Here is a 22,833-nt window from a genome sequence, read left to right as displayed (position 1 = left end):
AAACGACTACTTTCATTGATGTCAGCTGTTATCGAAAATAGCAGTGTTGGGGAAGCTACTTTTAAAATGTAGCTAGCTACAACTACTGCTACATTTCCAAAAAAGTAGCTTAGCTACAGTTCCGAAGAAGTAGCTAGCTACAACTACAACTACAATGAAATGTAGCTACAGCTACAATTTTAGCTACTTTTCCAAAGACGTTAATTTTTATTCCACGCACATTAGGTAAATGTAAAATTAATTGCAACTACATTTTTATTGAACAAACATTAAAAAAAATGTCAGTATTGTATCTAACATTACTTGGAAAACAAATTATTCCTAGATTGTATTTAATTTGTTGGCATTATAAACCTAACATTACAACAAACAACAGAACCAAATAGTTGGGTGTCCCATCATATTTATAGTTCGGCCGCTAAGAAAACGACCTGCGCGCTAATGCTAAACCAATGTTGGAGGAGGTCGCTTTCTAAGCGGCCGAACTATAGTAATTATTTTTAAATATTGCATTATTTTTAAGCATCTTAAAATGTAATTTTCATTAAGTTCAAAGGACATACAACCAAACTATATTTTAAAAGCTAATTTTATTAATTTAATATAGATTCATTTATAGATGTTTTATATCAACAATTAAGACCAATAAAACTGCAAAAAGATTATTTAAAAATACTTTTTGTGTTACAGAGCCTAGCCTACTGAAATTGGAGTTTATTGCCTTTCTTTACTTTTAATGTTAAAACAACATTGCTATAACTTTTAAAGTGATAAATTACTTATTCTACGAATAACACTTTTCAATGTCAAGAAATCGTCCTTTATTGTCTTTATGCATAGGGCAAATTGTGCTTCAACCTAGTTGGTAGAGAAAACAGTATTCAGCAACTTATCCTGAAATCGGCTTTTAATTTAAACATGATGAAATTTGTAAAGTAAAAATAACATGTAGGCCTACTTGGCTATGTAACAAGTTGGCTATAGTATCAGGTATCTATGAAGTAGGCTTGTTCTTGCAAGGACTAAACAGATATATTCATAATAATTGAACTTGGTATTCATCTTAAAACCATAGCCTCAGTCCTATACAAGAGCTGTTAGCAGGAGCAAACTATGCTATTTTTTCAATGTAAGTTTCATGTTATATGGAGATTTTTTCATTACAATTATCATGTAGTCTAGGCATATCTTAAATCTCATCACGTAATTTCCTCTTTGCTAATTTAGTAAACCTTTAAAAAATCTTCGTAATCTAACCAAGGAAGGGCTTGTGATGATGAACCACAATCAACAGCTGAAGCAAAGGTTGATAGTCCAGCTTTCTCATTATTTCAAGGTGTATTGGTTTCCATTAAACCCCAAGTTGAAGCATTATCGATATAATAAAGAAACTAAATTGATTACTAATACCCCTGTCCTGTCCACTTGCAAGCATTCAATTCAATAGCTTCTCTTGTCACCGGTAGCCGGTACCGTTTAAACGTCGTCTGCATCTAGCGATTTTATTTTATCTGACAGTAATCATAGAGTAGTAAATTAAAGAAATGAGAGCCAAAAATGTGGATAACACTCATTTAATGGCCTCTATGTCCACACAACGTTGTAATAGGGAATGAAACGGCTGCAACCAGCTGTTTGAAGCCAAGAAAGTAGGCCTAATTTTTTTGAAAATCTCAGTTTGAAAGAAGTTGTTTCACGTAAGGTTGAGGTTATGATAAAAATCACTATCTCAAACAAATGTTAATGTAGCGAAAAAAGTAGCTAAAATTCCGCTACAACTACTTTAAAAATGTAGCTAGCTACAGCTAAAGCTACAAAATCTTAAAAGTAGCGTAGCTACAGCTAACGCTACAAAAAAAGTAGCGCGCTACTGTAGCGTCGCTACTTGTAGCGCGCTACTTCCCAACACTGGAAAATAGTTACTTTCGTTACGGAGTGATGAAAAGTACATTAGAAGATCTTGAACAGGTAAAAAACACTACTGCAGATGACAACAAAATATTTGGTTTTCTGCTTGTCTTCCTAGTTTGGTTTACTACATCAAGCCACAAACCGCCTAAGATTTGTGTATAAGGAACTATTAACCAGTAACGTGTAGGTTTTCGTCTTTTTTTTTTTTTTGTTTAATATAAAAATATTAAACAGTATAATATATAAATATTATTAGACCTATTTTCATTGCCAAAACCACGTTTTGCTTGTGAATTCTGAATGTCTTTCAAAGCATCCCCATCATTTCCTTACAACAATAAGTATTGGTATCTAGACCTAATAACCATTATCTTTTATTTTGCTTGGTAGAACAAAAGTGTTTTTAAAACGTTAATCCGACCAAGGCAAGTATGCTTTCAAGTCCTGCTAATTTATTTGTTTGATTTATTTGTTTGTCACATGTACTGTAACTTTAATATGGATTGGGAAGTAGTTTTACTGCGTTTTTTATCCCTGCAAAACATCTATGAAATAAGGCAAATGCAGATAAAAATATTAACATTTGCTGTTGGACAACTTCTCAAATCACTATCTCACTCTCCTGCTGTCTATTCCTCTTAACTCACCTTTCATTGTCAACCTGTGTAGTTAAAATTTGATGAGAAAATGATCGAAGAGTACTTTGGGTACTTGAACTAACAAAAATGTCAGTGCTGTTAGAGGAATGTTGGCTAATATGGCAAATAACTATCCCCACTAAATCATCTGTATTTGACTATTCTTCATTTATTCCTAATGGCTGTCAAAACTACAAGTTTAAGCAAGTTTTCAAAATCATATGGCTGACTAAAGTGTTTGCTAAATTCAAGCGAGCAATATTTAAAATACTGTGTCCTTCTGAATTAGATAGCAACTATTAACATTTGAATTGTTATGAAGAAAAGTACAAAGTTTGTAAAGTTTTTGTCTAATCTTTATTTACCGATGCCTCGTCTTTTTAAATATTTACTCTTGGAGTAAATGTTTCACTGTTTTGTCTGTTTGGCTGGCGTTCAAACAGTGACCATCAATTGAACTTTGAAAATACCGAAACTGTGATACACTCATTTAAATTAGTGTTCTAATGGCACGATTTGTTTTCCTAAAATATTTTGTTTGTTGTTTTGGACATGTTTCATTTGCATTTAAACCCAACAAAATGTACACCTTTGAGGACTTTACCCTGGTCTAGTACGAAGGTGTTTCAGTATTTTGATTTAAATACTAAGATAGAAAGCATAAAATGTAATTTATTTTCTTCTATTCTATTATATTCTTCTTAGCATCATCATTCTAAGTTTTTATAAAAATAGTTTAAACTGAAAAATATTTCAACACAAGATCATGCTTTCCTTCTTCTGCTAACAAAAACTTATTGACCTGAGTAATGAGTAATCATTGATCTAGTAATCTCTATATACACGAGAATTACATAATATACAAAAATCAGATCATTGTTATGGTTATAATAGTATGGTTTTCAGATATACGAGTATGATACTTACACAGCTGTCTCAGCTACAATAATAGACTATGAGTCTTTTCTCAGAATTTGGCCTAACTGCTAAGCTGCTACAGTAGAACCTCGATAACAAGACTCTCAAGGGGATTATTAAATAAGACCAAGGTTGACTTCTTATCGAGGTTTGCAACGACATGTGATAAGGGATAAAATAAAATTCAAGGGGTTTAGAAAATGACACTTGTTAAAAAGGGTGACTTGTTATCGAGGGTCTTGTTATCAAGGTTCCACTGAACTTGGTTTTTCTTGAAATGATAAAATCCACGATAATAAGAGAGTGATTATTGTTCATTGTTGGTAACTGTTTTGGTACTTACCACTACCTAAAGTACCAAAATCTTTTAAAGCAATAGAATAAAAAAAAACTATCAAATATTGATTAGCAATTTTTAACCGTTATAATTTATGTTTTTAATATTCAACTCTTTATAAAACTATTAGGTAGTTGGCCACATCAAAATTAAAAAGTATTAATTGTTTACCAAGTTAAATTACTTTAACCGTGTTATAAAAACTTCCCTCATTACTTTTTACTTTTTACTATCATAAGTAAGATTAAATGCTGGTTTTTGTCAAGCTTGGTGTTTTCAACAAGACACAAGTATTGAAACTGGTTTTATTACTGATAACGATAACACATTACATTTTGGGTTATCACTGGTCATATTGCTGACCCCCTCTGGTGAGATAAAGCTGGTCCCCAGCTACAGAGTTTCCATTGCTTTTATCAATTTGCACCCAAACTTGTTATTATCAGTCTAAGTAGCTTCTTTCGAGCGATATAGGAAGTCATTTTCCTAATTTTTTTAAATTCTAACTTTCCACAAGAGACTGTTTAGTTATTGAATCCAATCTAATCTAATCTAATTTTGTTTCCTTAAAACTTGGTATTTTTTTATAAACTAAATTTAGGATGAATGAATGTGTTGCCAAATTAAATTTGTTGTAATTGCCAATAGAATGTTTTTAATCTCACAAAACTACAAGTTGTGCCATTCTAATTCTGCATTTACACCGGAGTTAACAAAATTAATTTCAAACAAAAGCAGCAATCTAAAAATTGGTATAAAATATATATACATATATATAATAGTTGTATATATTAAAGTTAATAATTAAAGTTTTCAACGGATCATATCATTTGCCATTTGTCCGAGTTTGCTGAAAATTACAAAATATTAGGAAAGTCATATGTTCGAGGTTCATTTGTCTGAGGTTTAATTAACAACTAATAATATTTAGATAAATCAACTGTCCGAGTTTTCCTTTGTCAGAGTTTAGTAAAATATCAGTTGTCCGAGTTTTCTTTTGTCCGAGGTTAGTTTAAATAATAATAATATTATTTGGTTAAATCAACTGTCCGAGCTTTCATTTGTCGGAGGTTTTAAGTTATTTTTTAAAATGTTGAAATATCATTTGTCCGAGTTTTCAACTGTCCGAGTATCATCAGTGCCAAAAGTGACACCGCCTCCGAGTCGCTATTACAGTCACTGCAAGAAGTAATCAGACTAACACTGCGCTCGCTGTCAAACGGACGGTTATGTGGTTAGGTTCGGTCCAACGGGATTGCGCCACTAGGGCCAGGTAGACACCGGCAAAGCGCTGCCACTGCTAAATCTACCCCCCAAAACGCAATGTCATTGCGCCAAAGCGACATTTCTTCAAGTTCAAGTTCAACTTTTTCCCCCTTCATTATCAGGTTATGTTTGCTTAGGTTAGGTTAGGTTACATTCCATCTTCTGCCCGATTACCCGGCCACCTGGGGTAGCAGATGGTAAACGCGGTGTCTCGGATAGTTGAAAAGTCGGACAAATGATATTTCAACATTTCTTTTTATAATTTAAAACCTCGGACAAATGAAAGCTCGGACAGTTGATTTAACCAAATATTATTATTACAGTAGAATCTCTTTAATCCGAACTAATTGTGACCAGGGGTAATAGTTCGGATTACAGATCATATTGTTGTTTTTATATAACAATAGCTAAAATGGATCGTAATTGTTACCAGAAAAAAAGGAAAATGCTTTATGATTTGTAACGTTAAATACAGTATTTAATACGGTAGTAAACATAGTGAATAAACAGTGCTGTACATTGCAATTATGGTGTGTATATCAATAAGTACAGTATACGATAAAAAAACTACTGTACTGTGTATAGAGTACAGCAATGAGGCGTTCGGATTAGTTGACTTTTGTATTACACGGGTTTAGGTTAAAGAGATTTGACTGTATTTAAACCAACCTCGGACAAATGAAAACTTGCACAGTTGATTTATCTAAATATTATTAGTTATATATCAAGCCTCGGACAACTGATTCTCCTAATATTTCAAAATTTTTAACAAACCCAAACAATTAATTGATAACTTGGACAAATGAACCTCACCTGTTTTCAACAGTTCTTTTGTGTTAAAGTAAAGTACAGAAATTCTTTCTTATTTAATTATTCTTACTATAAAGTAGATTTCAAGATTAGGATCACACATTCATGGGGGTATATTAAAAGCAGCTCTTTTCTAGAATATTCCTACTTTAGACTACTCAATATGTACTATCTACTCTTTTTTAACTCTTGAAACTCACACTGTGTAGGAATATTCATCACAACAAATATTACACCAACCTTACAAACAGTTTTGGCAACGAACCAGCAGCTTGAAAAATTTAGTTTAAACGAACTTTCATAAGAGACTTAATAATCTCAATGTGAACAAATTATAAATTAAGTGTTTTTTTCCAGTGGATGAACCAAGACGCCGACGGGCAGTATCGTCACAGCATTTTCTATGGACACACTGAGTCACCGACCGTTTGCTTTCGGCATATTTTGTAAGGCTGGCACTCTGTTTTACTTATGTGAATAGATATTCCAAAAGAAACAGTTCTTACTTCTTCCTACCTTCTTGGTTGGTGAATAAACTCGATGTAAAAAAATCTTTAAACCATTGTTTAGTATCTTTGAATTTTTATTTTGCCTGGTTACATATTTAAAATGCTTCAACATTCTAAACCCCTTCCCTTTAATCTAAGGGTCTCCATATAGAAATTCTTACTTGTTTTGCATTGTGACATTGTTAAGAGGGTTCCACCCGCCAGCTGGTTACCAGGTAAACATGGTCCTACAAAAAAGAACCTCTTGGCATTATTAAAGAGTTTATCGAGTTGAAATAAACTCTCAAATATTCACAAAGATCCAACCTATGCCCTGAATAAACTAAAACTTTGTAATCGTTTCTAAGGGTATTTACAAAATCCTTTTTAAAATCCGTAAAATAGTCTTTTTCAAAAGTTATTTTAGCTCCTAAGTTGAACATTAATTTATTCCCATCCATTGCAAGCTCTGATACGTTAAGAGCACAAAAAGCACACAATCATTGGAAACAAATAAGTTTTAGTGTTGAGAGCTTGTACCATAGAGGCATGTTTAGAAACATTAGCATGTTTAGCCGCCATCTTGAATTGACCGGCTAGAACCCTCTAACTAAAAATTCAGAAGTGTCAGTGTTTAAAATATTTTTACTATGCGGTATTTAATAAGATTATTCAGACAATTTTATAGACAACGTATTGAAAGGGAAGATTGATATTGTATTAAAACTGTATTTTCAAGAGGAGTAAAACTAATATCAGAGTCAGATGAAGCCAATATACTTGACAAGCTGTTATCTTTCTGATATGTTTCATCTAGAAATATTGTTAATCTTGCAGTATATATAACAAGACTTTTAAGTACTCTCTTGCCTAACTTAACCTTAAAAAGATATTATTTTTTGTGGAAACAAACAAATGTGTAGTAATGAGACTGAAAATCTGAAATATGTTTCATGATGTATAGTACTGAATTTCCCCTGTTATTTCTACTCTGGCTTAAAACATTCAAGTACGCTAAATTCTCACTAATGTCAAGTAATTAAGCCCGGAACCTGTCCAAAGTTTGTGATACATTACTGTTATTAATTGAGTTTAAGGTTTGTTGGCCTTTTGGTGCACTGAAAAAAAATATACTTTGGTAAATACTGTTTAATTTACAGCATTTGTGTTTTGATTCCCTGTGTTTACCATTTAATTGCTTAACAGTACTTCATAGTATGTATTGTAGGCTGTGGAAAAGGGAAGTGGCTTTGAGCCAGTTTTGGAATAGCTCTTTGCTATGAAAAATTACCAAGAAAAATCCATAATTTCTAGGAAAGTATTTTACAATTATTGTTGACGTTTGTAGTATTTTCTTCTCAAACAGCTATTTATGAGTGTTCAAAAACATGCCAGATAAAAAAAATGATTTTATTATTTCACTGAATATTTCAAACAACAGATTGTACTGCCATTAAATTTTTTTTTTTTGTTACAAAAATTGGACCGTTTTGTTTGAAACAAAATAGTAAAAATAGTAGTTTTGACCACTAGGAGCAAAAGTGGCTCTTTTTGGTACGCAATCGTGTTTTACAAGCGGGGCGCAACCAAGCTTGGAAATACAATTAGGTAAAAAAAAGAAAAAAACACTTTCTCTCCGTGTGATGAACAACTACTTTCATCTTACTGTGGAAATAACTTGATTTTGTGTGATTTATCAGAGTTTTCATAATGCACTGATAAAATTTTTAGGTTAGCGAACCAACAAATTTACCAATGTTTTTTCTGTTCCCTATTTGAAGTTACTCGAAAAGATGAATTGGGGACGATTTAGGGAACTAATTTCAGTAGCTTTCTGGACAGTATGATGAAAGTAGATGATTTCTCTACATACAACTAAAGTGATTAACTTTAGTTGTATGTAGAGAAATCAAAAAAAAAAAATCCTTTCAGCTGCCTTAGCAGCTTTCGCCAGCTGTGGTCAGACTGTCAGATTTGGTTGATTGGTCCTGTTAAGTGGGTAATGAGATGATCATCTACAATAATTTATATAGCTGTGTTTACTATTTAATAATAGGCCTACCATTCCACACATTAACATTATTTTATTTTTATTCTGTGAAGTTTTTAATGAGATGACTTAGAACAACATTATGTTTGTTACTGTAGCTCGGGGAGCGAGCTTGGCAGATTTCATACAGCCAAGCTTGGTTCAGCTTCAGCCGAATCTAGACGATTTCATGGACACTTTTGAACCACTTCAAGGTAATTTCCTTATTATAAAATGTTTACTGTTTTATTTTAAAGAGTTGAGAGTTTTATTATGCCATCAAATTTGTTGAGAGGTTTTTCATAGGTATATATTTTTTTATCCTATCCTAAAATAGGTAAAGTTTATCAAGACACCAAGAAACACTCTTATTCTTCCAGTATAACTAAGTTCTGCTTCAAAAATTATTTCTAGATCAGTTTTAAAGCCAGAATTTCATACACTAGCACAATCTGTGACAGACTTGTTCAACTATCTTCTGTTTTTATTTTAAAAACTGTCAATACCTAATTTATACAGATGTGATGTCAACTTCAGTATTCAAAATTCAACAGTTCTAGTCACCAGGATGTTTGCAAGATCTTGCTGTACTATTATAACTGCCGAGTCTTCAGTTGTAATTAATTTCAGAGCTGTTCTACTCAAAGTTACCGCCTGTGCCTGAGGAGAGTCATACATCAGTGTCTACAGACAACCTTTACCGCTCACTGGACTACCAAGCATCATCAGCTACTACCAAGACACCAGACATGTCTAGCTACCAAGCTCCCTCTCCTCCCTCACCCACTACTAGTGCTCCGTACTACCAATACCCTCCCCAGCAGTCACAACCTCCACCCTCACCCAAGCAGAGACCTCCCTCCTACCATGGGACCATATACAGCATGCAACAATACCAGCAGCTGTCTCCCCCACCCCCACAGAGGACTTCTCCCTCCCCTCCTCACACCTCTCAACCCTCAGAGTTTATGCCTCCCAACTACCCCCGTGTTCCCATCAGATCCAATAGTCTCCCCATGGCGGGATCTCTGCCTACTCGTCGAGATGAGGAGTTGTTCGCTGTTCCAAAGGTGTGTTGGTTGTGTCATACTATTAACAGTAGGACTAAATTATTTGGTAAATAATTTGGCTTTAAGATTCTTCTTCACCCGTGGGGTGGTTGCATTTTGAAGGTATGGCCATGGGGGGAAGGTTGGGTGGGCGGGCGGGTAGCGTGGGGTCATTATGTGCGCCATTCTGAAAACATTGTAAAAAATAGACTACTAAAGACACGACTCTGCACCTACGCACGTGCAGTGGCAAACTTCTCTATCTCTACATTTGGACAACAAGCCACTCATATCGAACTTATATCTTACTGTTAGATACTGTTCAATGAAATGGTGACCATACGTAGTAGGTATTTTAAGCCATGTATGAATAGAGATGAGTGGCGCGATCTTGTAGTCTTGTTAATGACTAAGGCCGACATTCCTTTATTAATTAATAGCCCATACAGTTAATGGCAACTAAGGGACCTACAGTTTATAGTGGAATCCGAACCACATTTTTCCTTGGTATATATCACTAATGTATATCACTTGCATCACTGCTCTTCCCATTAGTTAATAATTATTTATATTGTTTCTTGTCTCTGAAAGTCAACCAGAGCGATTCAGTGCCATAAAACAATCATGGCTAAGCGTGTTTATAATATCTGTTGCCTTTATTTAGGCTATACTAGTTGTATTACCCAGGCTACGCCATGGGAAGATTTAATATTTTTAGAGAAGTTTAACATATAACCTTTCATTTGGTATGCGGTTGATAGGTGTGAGGCTTACGGTTTTCTCAAAAGTTCAGATCCTTATTAGCTTTATGTATAGATTATTACCGTTATGTTGTTACATGTTTGAATTGCTTTAACCCTCCGAGTGTCCATAGTTTAGGCCTTTATGTCCGCCTATTTTTGGCGCATTTGCAAGGTTTTATTAAAACGGATCTGAAAAGCTTAAAACAATGTTAATTCTACTGTTCTATATACCATTTTGTTTGAAAAATCATGGGCTTCAATATCATACATAAAACCTAAGGAATATTTGTTTCAAAAAAATTTTTTTAGGTAAAAATAAAAATTATTTTGGAAAAATTGAAAAAAAAAATAAGTTTGCGCTCAATGAAATTGTATAAATTATAGGCCTATAAATATTTGAAAATAGCCACTTTGTTCTAAATTTTATGAGGATTACAAATATATAATAATATAAGGAAGTAGATTTGCAAATAAATAAGTTATGGGCAAAAAACAGATTTCAGTACATAGCGTTTAGCTAAGAATGCATAGCCTAACCATAGCTAGGAATCTGGCTGATAATTTACATCAATATCACTACCTACTTCTTCAGGATCATCAACCAGCCCTTCAAAATCACTTAAATCTTCTTATAATAAACCACGTATATCACTACTTTTGATTTTTAACACTAAAACAATGATAAACATAATAAAACACATCAGTCATAGCTCAAGGTTAACTAACCTGTTTACAAATACGCACGTCAGCTGTCTGCTACAATTACGATCGGCTCGGAGAACATAAAGCGCTTAGAGACAGACCTCTGGAGAAAGCTTAGAATCTAACGAAAAGAACGATACCTAACTCGATCCAGTTCAATCCGATTTTGTCAGTCATAGAGCCTTCGCCGTAAACAGTGTTCGTGAGTCGCTGCAGCGACGCATGACACTCGGAGGGTTAATATTTTGATTATAAAAAATAATTATTATTTAATTGTTTGTAGTATAGCTTTTTTACGACTAAAACTTGACAAATAGGCTAGTAAAAAAATTGTTTTTAAATCAACATAAGCCTTAATTTTTAATTTTTTTTTTTTTTTTTAATAATTACAATTTATTTTTTCAGCTTAGTTTTCACATTATATCCTCCTTAAGCAATCCCATTTTATAATTATATGTTCCATTAGTCTGAAATTAATTACGTAGTTATTTTTTTTATAAGTTAAAAAAGTAATTTTCTACTCATTGTTTTTATAATTGTGGAGTAAAACTCGCAGAAATTCACTGTAGAGCAAGAATACTTAACATATTTGAAAAAAATATGTTTTCTTACTGTGTCTACAGTCATCCATCTTCCAAGTGGTTTATTTTTTTAACATTGATGACAAATTACATTACAGATAATTCAATTCAGAAAAATCAAAAATCCCATACACACAAGCCAATCAAACTTGACTACCTTTAGAAAGAAGTTGCTGGAGTGTGTCAAGGTCAATGACAGGTAGTAAATAACGGCCGGACATTTTGCTAGTGGTGCACAACAGCCGCGCACTTCTAAGCCGAAATATAGTTTGTGATTTAGCTGTTTTGGCCAAGGTTATTGACTGAATCCTTTTGATTATTTTTTTACAATTTAATAAAAGTGATACTGCACCAATCTATTAGTTACCTTTAAATGTGTAAAGATACTTTCAAGTTGTTTCTATGGATCCATAATTATATTAATTTTTGCCATAATAACAAAACAATACTTAGGATATAAAAAATATTTGAGGCCCCTTTAAGTTTTTAACATGCTTTGACTACAAGAAAATGTTTTTTTTTTTCAAATTCAGTTTTGACAAATGGTATTGGAAACAGCTAAATAAAAAGACATGTTTCGCCCTTTATAAGAGGATGATGAAGAATCTTAAAAATTGAGACTATTTTAGCAAAAAATTATGACTTATTTGGCTTAAAACCGTGACTAATTTAGTTTTAAAATTATACTAATTTAGCTAAACAAATTAGGACTAATTTTACTTAATCATTAAGACTACTTTTTAAAATTACTATTTTAAAGATCAAAAGGGTAGATAAAGTTTTAAAAACCTTACTATGGGTGTTTATATATAACGTGAAAGGTGAAAATTATACAAACCGCCATATGTGTAAAATAATGTATAAATTAGAAATTAATTTCAATTTTAAATTAATGGATGGGTTTGGACCAAAAATCAAAGTCAGTTACAAAAGATTATAGGGTTACACCTTTCAATACTTATTTACTCTTTCCATCAAGCAACTCAGGGCATTGACCATCAATGTCTTAGTAATCATTTTTCTTTTGTTTGCAGAAGCTTTTACATATCTGACATGTTATCAATTTATGTAATCCTTGCCATAAAACAAGATTCCTACTTTAATACAGTTCTGCCAAGCAAAGTTCAAGTGAACATAGCTTTTGATTGAGTACATTTATTGATAAGATAGTCTGCAAGTGTTCTAGTTATTTTTTTTCTTAATTGTAGGCTACTTAAAAAAATAACTTCTTGTAAAATAAAACTTGATTTTTTTACACAAACGTTTAGATTTTAACCAGTTGAGTTTTTTACCGACAGTTTAAATGAATCCAAGCAAATAATATGATGAATGAATAATAGTTCTAATTGTTATAACATTAAAATTAAGACTATCATTTCCCTAACAATTCTTATTTTTTTAAATTTAGGACTACGACTCTGATGATTTTTGGGATTAAATACTGTATAAATGATTTATGAAATGACGAAGGAATATTGCAATTAAGATTTTTATGGTAAGGTTACCATTCAAACAAAATAATATAATGACTAGCAGTCAAACATTACTAATACTCAAACTAATTTATCAAAATTGAATAACTTTTTAGTTTGAGTTGTTGTTCTCTTGATCTAGAGTTAGTATATTACCTTAGCATTGTCTCTTAAGTCGGCTGCACACGTAATCAATTTGGCTTGTCAATTCAATGTGAACAACTAAAAAGCGAAACAAATGTGTATTAAGGTAAAACATCACAGCTGAGGGGCTAAACATAACAATGTGGATAAGTCTAACTGACAAGCTCAATTGACCAAACTATGTGAACTCAAGACAACAAATTTTACTGAAAATGGCAACTAAAGAGCTTAGTTATTGAACGTGCTGAGAAGACTTGAGGAATGTCAATAACAGCTGGTATTAAACTACAGTAGAGTCCCGCAAACTCGGCGTACTGTGCACTGGAAGGGTGCAGAGTTTGTGAAATGCCGGGTTATCGGGAACTAGGGTTGAAAATAAGAACAATTCTATTTTAAAGCTTTTTAACCGCCTTTTTATTAAATTTATATTTATACTAGCAGAGAACCCGTCCTTCGTACGGGTTTGGCATATAAGTATAAAATGCTTATTGCAGTTATACTCAAGCTTTGCGTTTGCAATGGGGGGAGGACACAGTTTGATAAAATTTGGTTCATAAATTTACGGTATGATATAGTATAACACATCTACCATTGCCTTAATGTTCTACCATTGCACCTAAACAATAGAAAAAAATAATTATCAATCATTCGCACAATATCACAAATTATTCAATAAATTAAAAACTCAAACCTAACTGTAAACAATCCTACTTTGACAGTTCTCATTGTGTATCACAGCTTTTTGTTGCTGCTTAGTTCAAATTAGCTGTTGTCATATATCCACAAACAAAATAATAATAGTGCTGCACCCTGTTGGGAAACCTTATTACTTTTTAATGCTATTGCATATTATAGAACCAACTTGTAAAGTTGAAACAGCTGACTAAATTCTTTAATTCCCTTTAAATATGAATACTCATAAGGTTAAAATGGGGAACTACAGACCCACTGGGGCGGAGCCCGAAAGGATTTTTGAGATAAGAATATGCCTAAATGTTAATAGGGAATGTGAGCTATCATCATGCCAAATTTCAGCCCAATCCGTCCAGTAGTTTATGCGTGATTGAGCAACACACAAACTTTCAGATTTATAATATTAGTAAGATTACAAGTCAGTATTAAGTGTCAGATATAGTACAACAAATCCTTGGTACGAGTTGTGAATGATTTGACATAAGCTAGCTTGAGTCTAGTGTTTAACTGGGAATAAAAAAATCACAAATTTTCTGAGCCAGGTGATGGCTGAGTTATCCAGACTGCCGGGTTATCGATAGCCGAGTTTGCAGGACTCTACTGTAATTGTAGTTTTTAACAGTCAAATATCTTCCATGATTCAAGCAAGATAGTGTAGAGATAAGCACGGGACTTCAGTCCCTGCTGCAACAGTCCGAGGTCCCACATTCAAATCACATCAATCCGCAATGGCTTTAGCTGCTGTGTGACGTAGGAGCATACAGCGATCGTCTACTGTTGTTGTTTTGTGCAGTTGAAGATGTTCAACCGGTCGCGCAGTGGGTCGTGTCTGGCGGGAAGTGTCAAGCAACCACCTCCTCTTGTGTCAGCCGTCAGTGAGCCTCAACTGGCCTTGCCGCCTCCACCCCCCTCCACCAGTGCCTTGCTAGCTCATCTGCTCACCACCAGTAAGTACCTTTCAACAGTGAGTGAGAACAAGTTCATTGGTGACTACAAAATGTAATCTGTCTGTTTGACATGTTTTTTCCTAGACAATATCGAGTAGAATCATTCCTAAACAAGTCAATCTCTGATAGCCAACAGTGAATAAAAGAGAAAAAAGAAAGTACAACTTTAGTAGAAGAAATAGAGACAAACTAATTCCTTTACAAGTAGTATTAAGCCCTAAGTATGGAATAGTTATTATATTTTATGTGAATTCACATGCACAGCAGAATGTAACATAAGACTCACGAACTTGAAAACAACTAGGAATAGGTTTTCCCTATTTTTGACCCTTAAAACACAAAATTCACAATTTCTTTCCAAACCAGTTTGTAAAACTAAAAAAAAAAACAAATAATTTAGTATATTGAAGCGTTATTGTGCTTCTAATGGTGGTGAAGAAAATTAAAAAAAATTATAAATTTAGAATTCCCATGTTATTCTGAGATAAAACATGAATGTATTTAAATGTGAATTGTAACTAAATTACCTCCAATATTTATTAATTGTATTCTACAAAATTAATAATAAGACAAACTGTATTCAAAAATAACTAGAGAACCCTTGCGGCTCAATGAGCCGCATAGTATGAAACATAACGCCGAGAAAAACTTTATGCTTAAATTCGAGTAATTGTAGCTACATCCTAGAGTTGTTTAAACACTTGTTGGAAACTAATTTTAAATATCTCTGTTTGCATCATCAAGGTTCACCAGCATTATTTCTGCTCTCAGTTTTAATTGATAGTGTCTAAAGAATGTTAAATGATATGCTTCAAATTGAGTTAACATGTTGCAACAAAGTTTTTCTAGCTTTGAGAATTGACGAAAACTGTTGCCTTACTGCTAACCTGTGTTTAATTATTTAAGTTGGGTCATTTTATTTCTTTGATTTGAGACATCCCCCTAATCAAACAAATTTTCTCCGTGGAGAACCCTGAATAGTGAGGTGATATCAACCATTTCATGTGCTCCATTTTTTACCCACAAACTGTGGGTTGCCAGCTGGACTGCCATAATCTGCTTTGAATAGGCTAAAGCAGCAACACCATTGAAAGTTGGTTAACATATTTTAACGTGTTGTCTGTCAGTCTCGCGTTGATTAGTGAAGTTTCTCTAAATACCTGTCCCAAAGTTTTGATTCATTTGTCGAAATAGGTTGGATGGATAGCAATTTTCTTATTCTCTTTTTAACAGCGTATATTATTTGCCTCTCCTAAATCATAAAAATAAACTTGACCGTAACAACTCGATCGTTGAATACATAAACACTAATTCCTTCACTTATGTTTGGTCTAATATTGACACTAAAACTTTCAATAGCAAATGAGTCCCTCCCTGTTGCAGCAAATCTAAGTACTCGTTAAACTAATTCAATTTAAATAGGGAATAAATGTGAAATTCCACCCACATGTGAAATTCACATTATAAATGTGAGGTGATATTTTTAAGGAGGAATTTAGTGTAAATCCAATCAGGCTAATGGAAATTCGCTTAGTCTGCAGGTTTGCTGCGGCGGGGGTATTATTTACTCATTAGGCCTACATCTTTACACTGCTTAATATTACTAAAAGATTTAAAAATCTGTGGACTGCTTAACATTTGGCAAAATTATATAGCAACAAATTATATAGCTCAATTACACCATTCACTTCATCACAAGAAGAATTACTTGTCACCCAGCAAGACATGATGTTGTTGCAGAAGCCCATGTCATAATTTTCATATGTTCCCACATAGCACCGAATATTTATTTGATATCAAATAGCTATCAAATTTTTGACATTTGAATATCAAATTGATATTCACGAACATTCGTTTGATATCAAATAAACGTTCAATTTAGGTTCAAACGTCACTCAATTTTACATCAAATATATATTCAAATTGAATATAAAATAAATATCAAATTTGACATTCATAAATTTATTGGTAAAATATAATAAAGAGAATATGATTGAATTTACATTCACATTTTAAATATGATGGTGATAAATATTGATATAACATTTTTGACATTCGAATATTAAATTAATATTCGCGAACATTCATTTGATATCAAATAAATGGTCAATTTAGGTTCAACCTCACTTAATTTGACATTAAATAAATAATAAATTGAATATCAAATAAATGTCTCATACATTTATTGGTAAAATATGTTTAGAAGAATTAGGTTGCATTTTTTTCACATTTCAAATTTCATGGCGATTAAAATAATATCAGTTCAGACTTCTTTACTGTTCTTACCTTGATTTGACTTATTATTCTGAAGTTATAGGTAGTTTGTTAAAGTTCTTGGGTGACCCAAAAATGTAAATATATATATTTATTTCTTATTTGACAAAACATTAACATAAGTATCACAAAACATATTTGTTTAAAACAAAATTGCATTCAAGGAAAACATTTTAAAGAAAAAAGTTTGTTTGTATGATAAAATAAGTTTAATTAAAAATTATTTAAACACAAATATAAAAAATATATGTACAATTTACAAAAAAAATAATTCTGGTCTTCTTCATCTCCCAAATGGCCTTCTTGAGTTTTCTATTGTTCCTGTAAAAGAGGTTCAACAGAGTTATTTTCTAAGACAGCTATAGATAAAATATAATATGTTAGACAAGGGGTCTCCAACCCTTTTTCCTCGGTGAGCACTTTTTTGTCTAAAAACGCCACCGATTTAGCGACTAACGTTAATTGTTCGCTACTCTATCGAATCACAACATCATCTACTATCGATGCGATTGTAGTTGTCGTTTGTCACAAGGTAAAGGCTTTTTGTGATACGGACGAAATGAGAGCATTCTATTATAAAATTAAAATGTCGTAACCTAACCAAATTGACCAAACTTGCTGATTGTGAAAAAATTGAATTAAGGTTTACTACGGACAAAATGAGAGCATTCTATTATAAAATTAAACTGTCATAAGCTAACCTAACTTGCTGATAATATAAAAAAATATACAAGATAAAAATTGAATGAAGATTAGATTTAACAAGGTTAGGTTTGCAGCCATGGAGAAGGTACTGTAAAAAGTTTTTTTGAGCATACGTCAATAGTATAGGATAAAGTAAATAAGTTTGCCAAATTTTATCAAAATCTATCCATAAACAAATAAACTACATAGTTTCCTTTTTTAATAATCTAAAATATAGTTCTGTTCATAAAATAAAATTATAAATGCCTCTAATTCTAACGAAAGATGTGCAATTAAGAAGTAATCACATTCTAAGCTAAATCTTTGACAAAAAGTTCAATGATATTTTAGTAAGAATAGGCTATAAAATTTGACACTTAAAATGTCAGCTAGTTTAAGATTTCAATTTGTAGTTCTGCCAATTAGGATCAATTAAAAATATATATATTTAAATTAATCTGCCGCTACTTGACTACTACTACTATTCCCCTAGGCCTATTGAGAAAAAATTAGCAAGTGAGAGACATTTACTATGTTCCTATTTAAATACGTTAACCTGCCAACTTGGAGACAGGGTATTGTACACAAATTTTGTTGAATGGGGAAGAGACAGTTAATTGGTCTTAATTATGGTATGAGCCGCGAGGTAAATAAATATCCCATGGCTGAGCCTGCATTCATTGACAAAGTTCTCTTTTTACACCTCAAGGAAATCACGGTCAACAATGAAGGGTGTTGCTGGGATTGCAAAAGACAATCACGGCACCGTCGAGACTGCAGTATGGTAATATGCTCGTGAGTCTTGGCGAGATCACGGGAGATGATCACGATATAGCTGAGACCACCTGACCACACGTGTTTACGCAATCGTGGGAGAATATAATTGGTGTTTGCTATAAAAAATAATAATTTTCAAAAACGTATGCTGGCTTTCTGCTGGCTGGAATAAAACTGCACGAGGGCCGGATGTAGCCCACAGGCAATTAAGATGTGCTGAGAAAGATGTGCAATTAAGAAGTAATCACATTCTAAGCTAAATCTTTGACAAAAAGTTCAATGATATTTTAGTAAGAATAGGCTATAAAATTTGACACTTAAAATGTCAGCTAGTTTAAGATTTCAATTTGTAGTTCTGCCAATTAGGATCAATTAAAAATATATATATTTAAATTAATCTGCCGCTACTTGACTACTACTACTATTCCCCTAGGCCTATTGAGAAAAAATTAGCAAGTGAGAGACATTTACTATGTTCCTATTTAAATACGTTAACCTGCCAACTTGGAGACAGGGTATTGTACACAAATTTTGTTGAATGGGGAAGAGACAGTTAATTGGTCTTAATTATGGTATGAGCCGCGAGGTAAATAAATATCCCATGGCTGAGCCTGCATTCATTGACAAAGTTCTCTTTTTACACCTCAAGGAAATCACGGTCAACAATGAAGGGTGTTGCTGGGATTGCAAAAGACAATCACGGCACCGTCGAGACTGCAGTATGGTAATATGCTCGTGAGTCTTGGCGAGATCACGGGAGATGATCACGATATAGCTGAGACCACCTGACCACACGTGTTTACGCAATCGTGGGAGAATATAATTGGTGTTTGCTATAAAAAATAATAATTTTCAAAAACGTATGCTGGCTTTCTGCTGGCTGGAATAAAACTGCACGAGGGCCGGATGTAGCCCACAGGCTATAGGTTGGAGACCCCTTCGTTAGGCATTTTTAAGACCTATTTTTTTACTATACCTGTACTTTATAATTAACTTTGTCGATAAGGCATTGAGTTCTTGACAATAAAGAAAAAAGAGATGGATAAAACCGCAGATTAAGTTTTGCTCATTTGCATAGCCTGTCACTGAAAATTCACAATTTGAAAAGAAAACATCACAGTAGTTAGATGTCGGCCTAATCTGTTAATTATAATAAAATTTAAGTTCTATATTAGGTAATTAGATAAGCAATCTTTTCTTTAATCTAAATTATAAATAACACAATAAATTTACCTTGCATCAATCCTAAACTTTGCTGGGCGAAGCCAATTCTTGATTATAGTAGCAACAACATATATTTCCATTACACCACGATCCTAGTGTTCTTGCATACCGGTTCTGCCTCTGTATAAAAGAGATTAGTATTAGCACTAGAATTTGTATATATTTTAATTTTCCTGATCAACACCCAGGATAGCCTACAACTAGGTACACATATTAAATTGTTAGTGAAATCTATTTTATATTTTGATGGCATTTGCTTCTTTTGATTAGCCTTGTTAAAGCTAAATCTAAAAATTGAAAATCTAAAATTGAAAATTTTGACCTAGGTAGTGGTAAAAGTAATCCTCAGTCACTTGAACGGACAAATATTGGGGTGAGCACTGACTGAAATGAGTGCAACGGTCGGATGTAGTTTGGTGTGTGTATAGGCCTATGTGTGCGTTTAAAAAAATTCAACTAATACAGTTTTCTTTTACACAAGTTAGCACTGCCGGAATATTTATATAGTGTAAATCAAAGACTTCCTATATAAGTGGGTCACAAAAAAGAGAAACTCTCTTAACTGTGTGATGAACCTTAGGCTACGTTATTACCCAATAGGTACCTATCATGAATTAGGTTGTGTTTTGGTGGTAGAGCCTAACTTATCTACAGTTCCTAAGAGAACCTGCGATATATTATCGGACGGTATATATATCTGATTTGATATTAATATTGCAAAACCAATTCACCAAATCTGCAAATCATAACTCAATTTGATGTTTACATAGTGAAAAAACATAGGGAACGATGTATTGAATCGGATAATTATTGATATATAATGTTATTCATCCGATAATATATCGCAGGTTCTCTGCGGAACTGTACCCGTTATGGCAAAAAAGACATACACAGTCATGGCGAATCAAACAGAAAAATTGAAATAAAAACACCTAAGATTGAAACTTTATTTTAACTTATTTTAACTTTGAGAAAACCTAATTGAAATATATGTATGTCTACCTATAATTAATGTCTGATTGTAAATAAAAAAAAACTTACGCAAGATAGCTGGCTTCAGATGCAGATTGCAAAAGAAAAATTTATTCCTCCTTCCCAGCCTACAGGCTGCTAGACAGCCACTTTGTCACTCGGGAGAATTGGTACCGTAGGCAAATTATTCACTGCTACCAAATAATAACTTCCACCAAAGCTGCAGAGTTATCAACTGAAACAATGGAGAGAAAACTACTTTTAGTTAAATTCATGCATACCGGTACCTTTCTCTGGCCTAAATATGTATCAAGATTAGTTAGGCCTAATCATTGGTTGGTAAAGGAAGCAGACAATAACTAAAATACAAAAGACTAAGGACAATACAGGGGTAGACTTTCGTATCTGTTGTCAAAAACAACCGAATGAAAATATCGATCGTTATAGCCTATGTTCATTCAGTTGTTTTTGACAACAGATACGGAAGTGTACCCCAATTCAGTTTAAAAGGAAAATGGATTTCAAATAGGCTAGGCTATTTCTTTTATAATACCGGTAAATTGTAACCTGGTTGAGGTAGAATATGTTAGGCCTAGGCTAGCCTAAATTAAGTTAACTTATTCTTGATGGTGAATTTAGGCCTACATAAACTTAAGTTAGTGACTGACGTAAAATATAACCCACATAACTTAGTAATATTTCAAAATTAGCCTAACAAGGTATTACAACACAGTATGGTATTCCATTTGCCTTGTAAACCAGTAAGTTAGTCCTACTTACTAGCCTATATATTGAACACTATTTTCATCCGGAAGTTGCCCTTTGAAGCTAAATAAACTACTGGTTCAGTAAGAACTAAGCAAGCCGCCTAACTTAGTAGCTTACGCCTAGGCCTAATTAGTATGCAGAAAAATACTTCCTCTAAAACAGATTGCCTATTTTGAGGTTTCAGATTTATACTTAAGTTAAGGCATTAGGAATGATAAGTTGGCCAATTTAATTTGTACAGTAGCTTAACTTAGGTCTAGGTAAGGCCAAGGCCTAAAATATGTCTATGTTACTAGGTATAGTGACTTATACTTACATAGCCTACTCCAAGGATCAAAACGTGAAAAGATGTTCGGTGTAGGTTATGCCAATACCCAGTCACAAAAATAACAACTCTAAACTAACAGTGACACACACTAAACAAAATATCAGCACACTTAAGTTAACTGATTTGAGGTTATGTCTTGTTCTTGAATCTTGATGGTACTCTTGTTGCTTCCATAGTTTATTTTCACTACTCTTTTTGTGTAGCCTACTCAACAAGTTAGTTGTCATAGGTACATTTTACATAAATCGTGTACTTTCCCTCAAAATGGGCAATTTGTTGGTTAATAAATAAATAAATCCACACCGTGAGTAAACTGGCCACCACTGGTCGCGCGACGGATTTTGTAATTTGTTTTGTATTGTAATGTTTTGTTTTGTTTGCTGAGTTAGGTTAGAATTAAGTTGGTGTTTTGTTTTGTCTTCAGTCTTCCTCTCTTCCTTTCATACGAATGGGCCAAGTCAAGCTCAAACTAGATACTTAACATATTTTTAGAGTTATATTACACTTAAAAAAATTTAAATTTACGTTTGGTTTAATTTACTTGTAAAAATAAAATGATAAGGCCAATCGTTAAGAGTTTGACTTTTTTATTAATAAACAAAACTTTTAAAAAAGCTGTGTTTCCTATTCACTCTTCTTGAAATGTGTAGTAAGCCTAGATTCAGAAAAATATCAGTTGTTCCAACAACTCCCCCCCCCCCGCGAAAAGTCAAAATCCATCATCAATTAATTAAAAATTACAGTGTTCAGTGTTCCTTCCTATTATTAATTATTTTGAGATAATTGACCTCCGACCTCCATGTTACAAACAGGCTGGGGACTAATTCTTTACTCTAAAAAATTTAAAAAGTTAAATCTAAAAATTTTTTAAACTAGTATATTTGGAAATTTTCAAAGAGAAAATCAAATTTTTAACATTAAGAATGTTTAGATAATATTCTAAATTTGATGTTATTTGACTTTGATATTTTGAAGATACAATAAATATTCAAAGTTTGACATTGTTTGACTTTGACATTTTGAACATTAAATGAATATCAAATAAATATCAAATTTTTGATTTGACATAGTTTGATAT

General features: G+C 32.9%; 1 protein-coding gene and 1 long non-coding RNA gene across 4 annotated transcripts in view; one reads left to right on the top strand and one right to left on the bottom strand.

The window, feature by feature from the left end:
* LOC129005779 (MLX-interacting protein) overlaps positions 1–22,833 on the top strand; it is a 139,623-nt gene that overhangs the window by 98,470 nt on the left and 18,320 nt on the right. Inside the window, exons 6-8 of the mRNA XM_054434791.1 lie at positions 8,517–8,612; positions 9,028–9,467; positions 14,575–14,728. Of these exons, the coding sequence (XP_054290766.1) occupies positions 8,517–8,612; positions 9,028–9,467; positions 14,575–14,728 (690 nt within the window). The remainder of the gene's footprint in view (positions 1–8,516; positions 8,613–9,027; positions 9,468–14,574; positions 14,729–22,833) is intronic.
* LOC129005788 (uncharacterized) lies at positions 17,251–22,266 on the bottom strand. 3 transcript variants are annotated; one of them, XR_008491864.1, is made up of 4 exons: positions 21,744–22,266; positions 20,729–20,894; positions 19,697–19,807; positions 17,251–17,323 (listed from the first exon to the last, which is right to left on the bottom strand). It is a non-coding gene; the product is annotated as an uncharacterized LOC129005788 (long non-coding RNA). The 3 variants fall into 3 exon arrangements; XR_008491865.1 differs by having other exon boundaries at positions 21,753–22,266; XR_008491866.1 differs by lacking the exon at positions 20,729–20,894 and having other exon boundaries at positions 21,744–22,261.

This window comes from Macrosteles quadrilineatus, unplaced genomic scaffold (genome assembly GCF_028750875.1).
Source record: "Macrosteles quadrilineatus isolate MER2022 unplaced genomic scaffold, UCM_ALF_1.0 Scaffold_1__1_contigs__length_201487025, whole genome shotgun sequence".
NCBI lineage: Eukaryota > Metazoa > Arthropoda > Insecta > Hemiptera > Cicadellidae > Macrosteles > Macrosteles quadrilineatus.
Note: the sequence above shows the minus strand (reverse complement) of the source record. Positions and strands in the feature narration are given on the sequence as shown.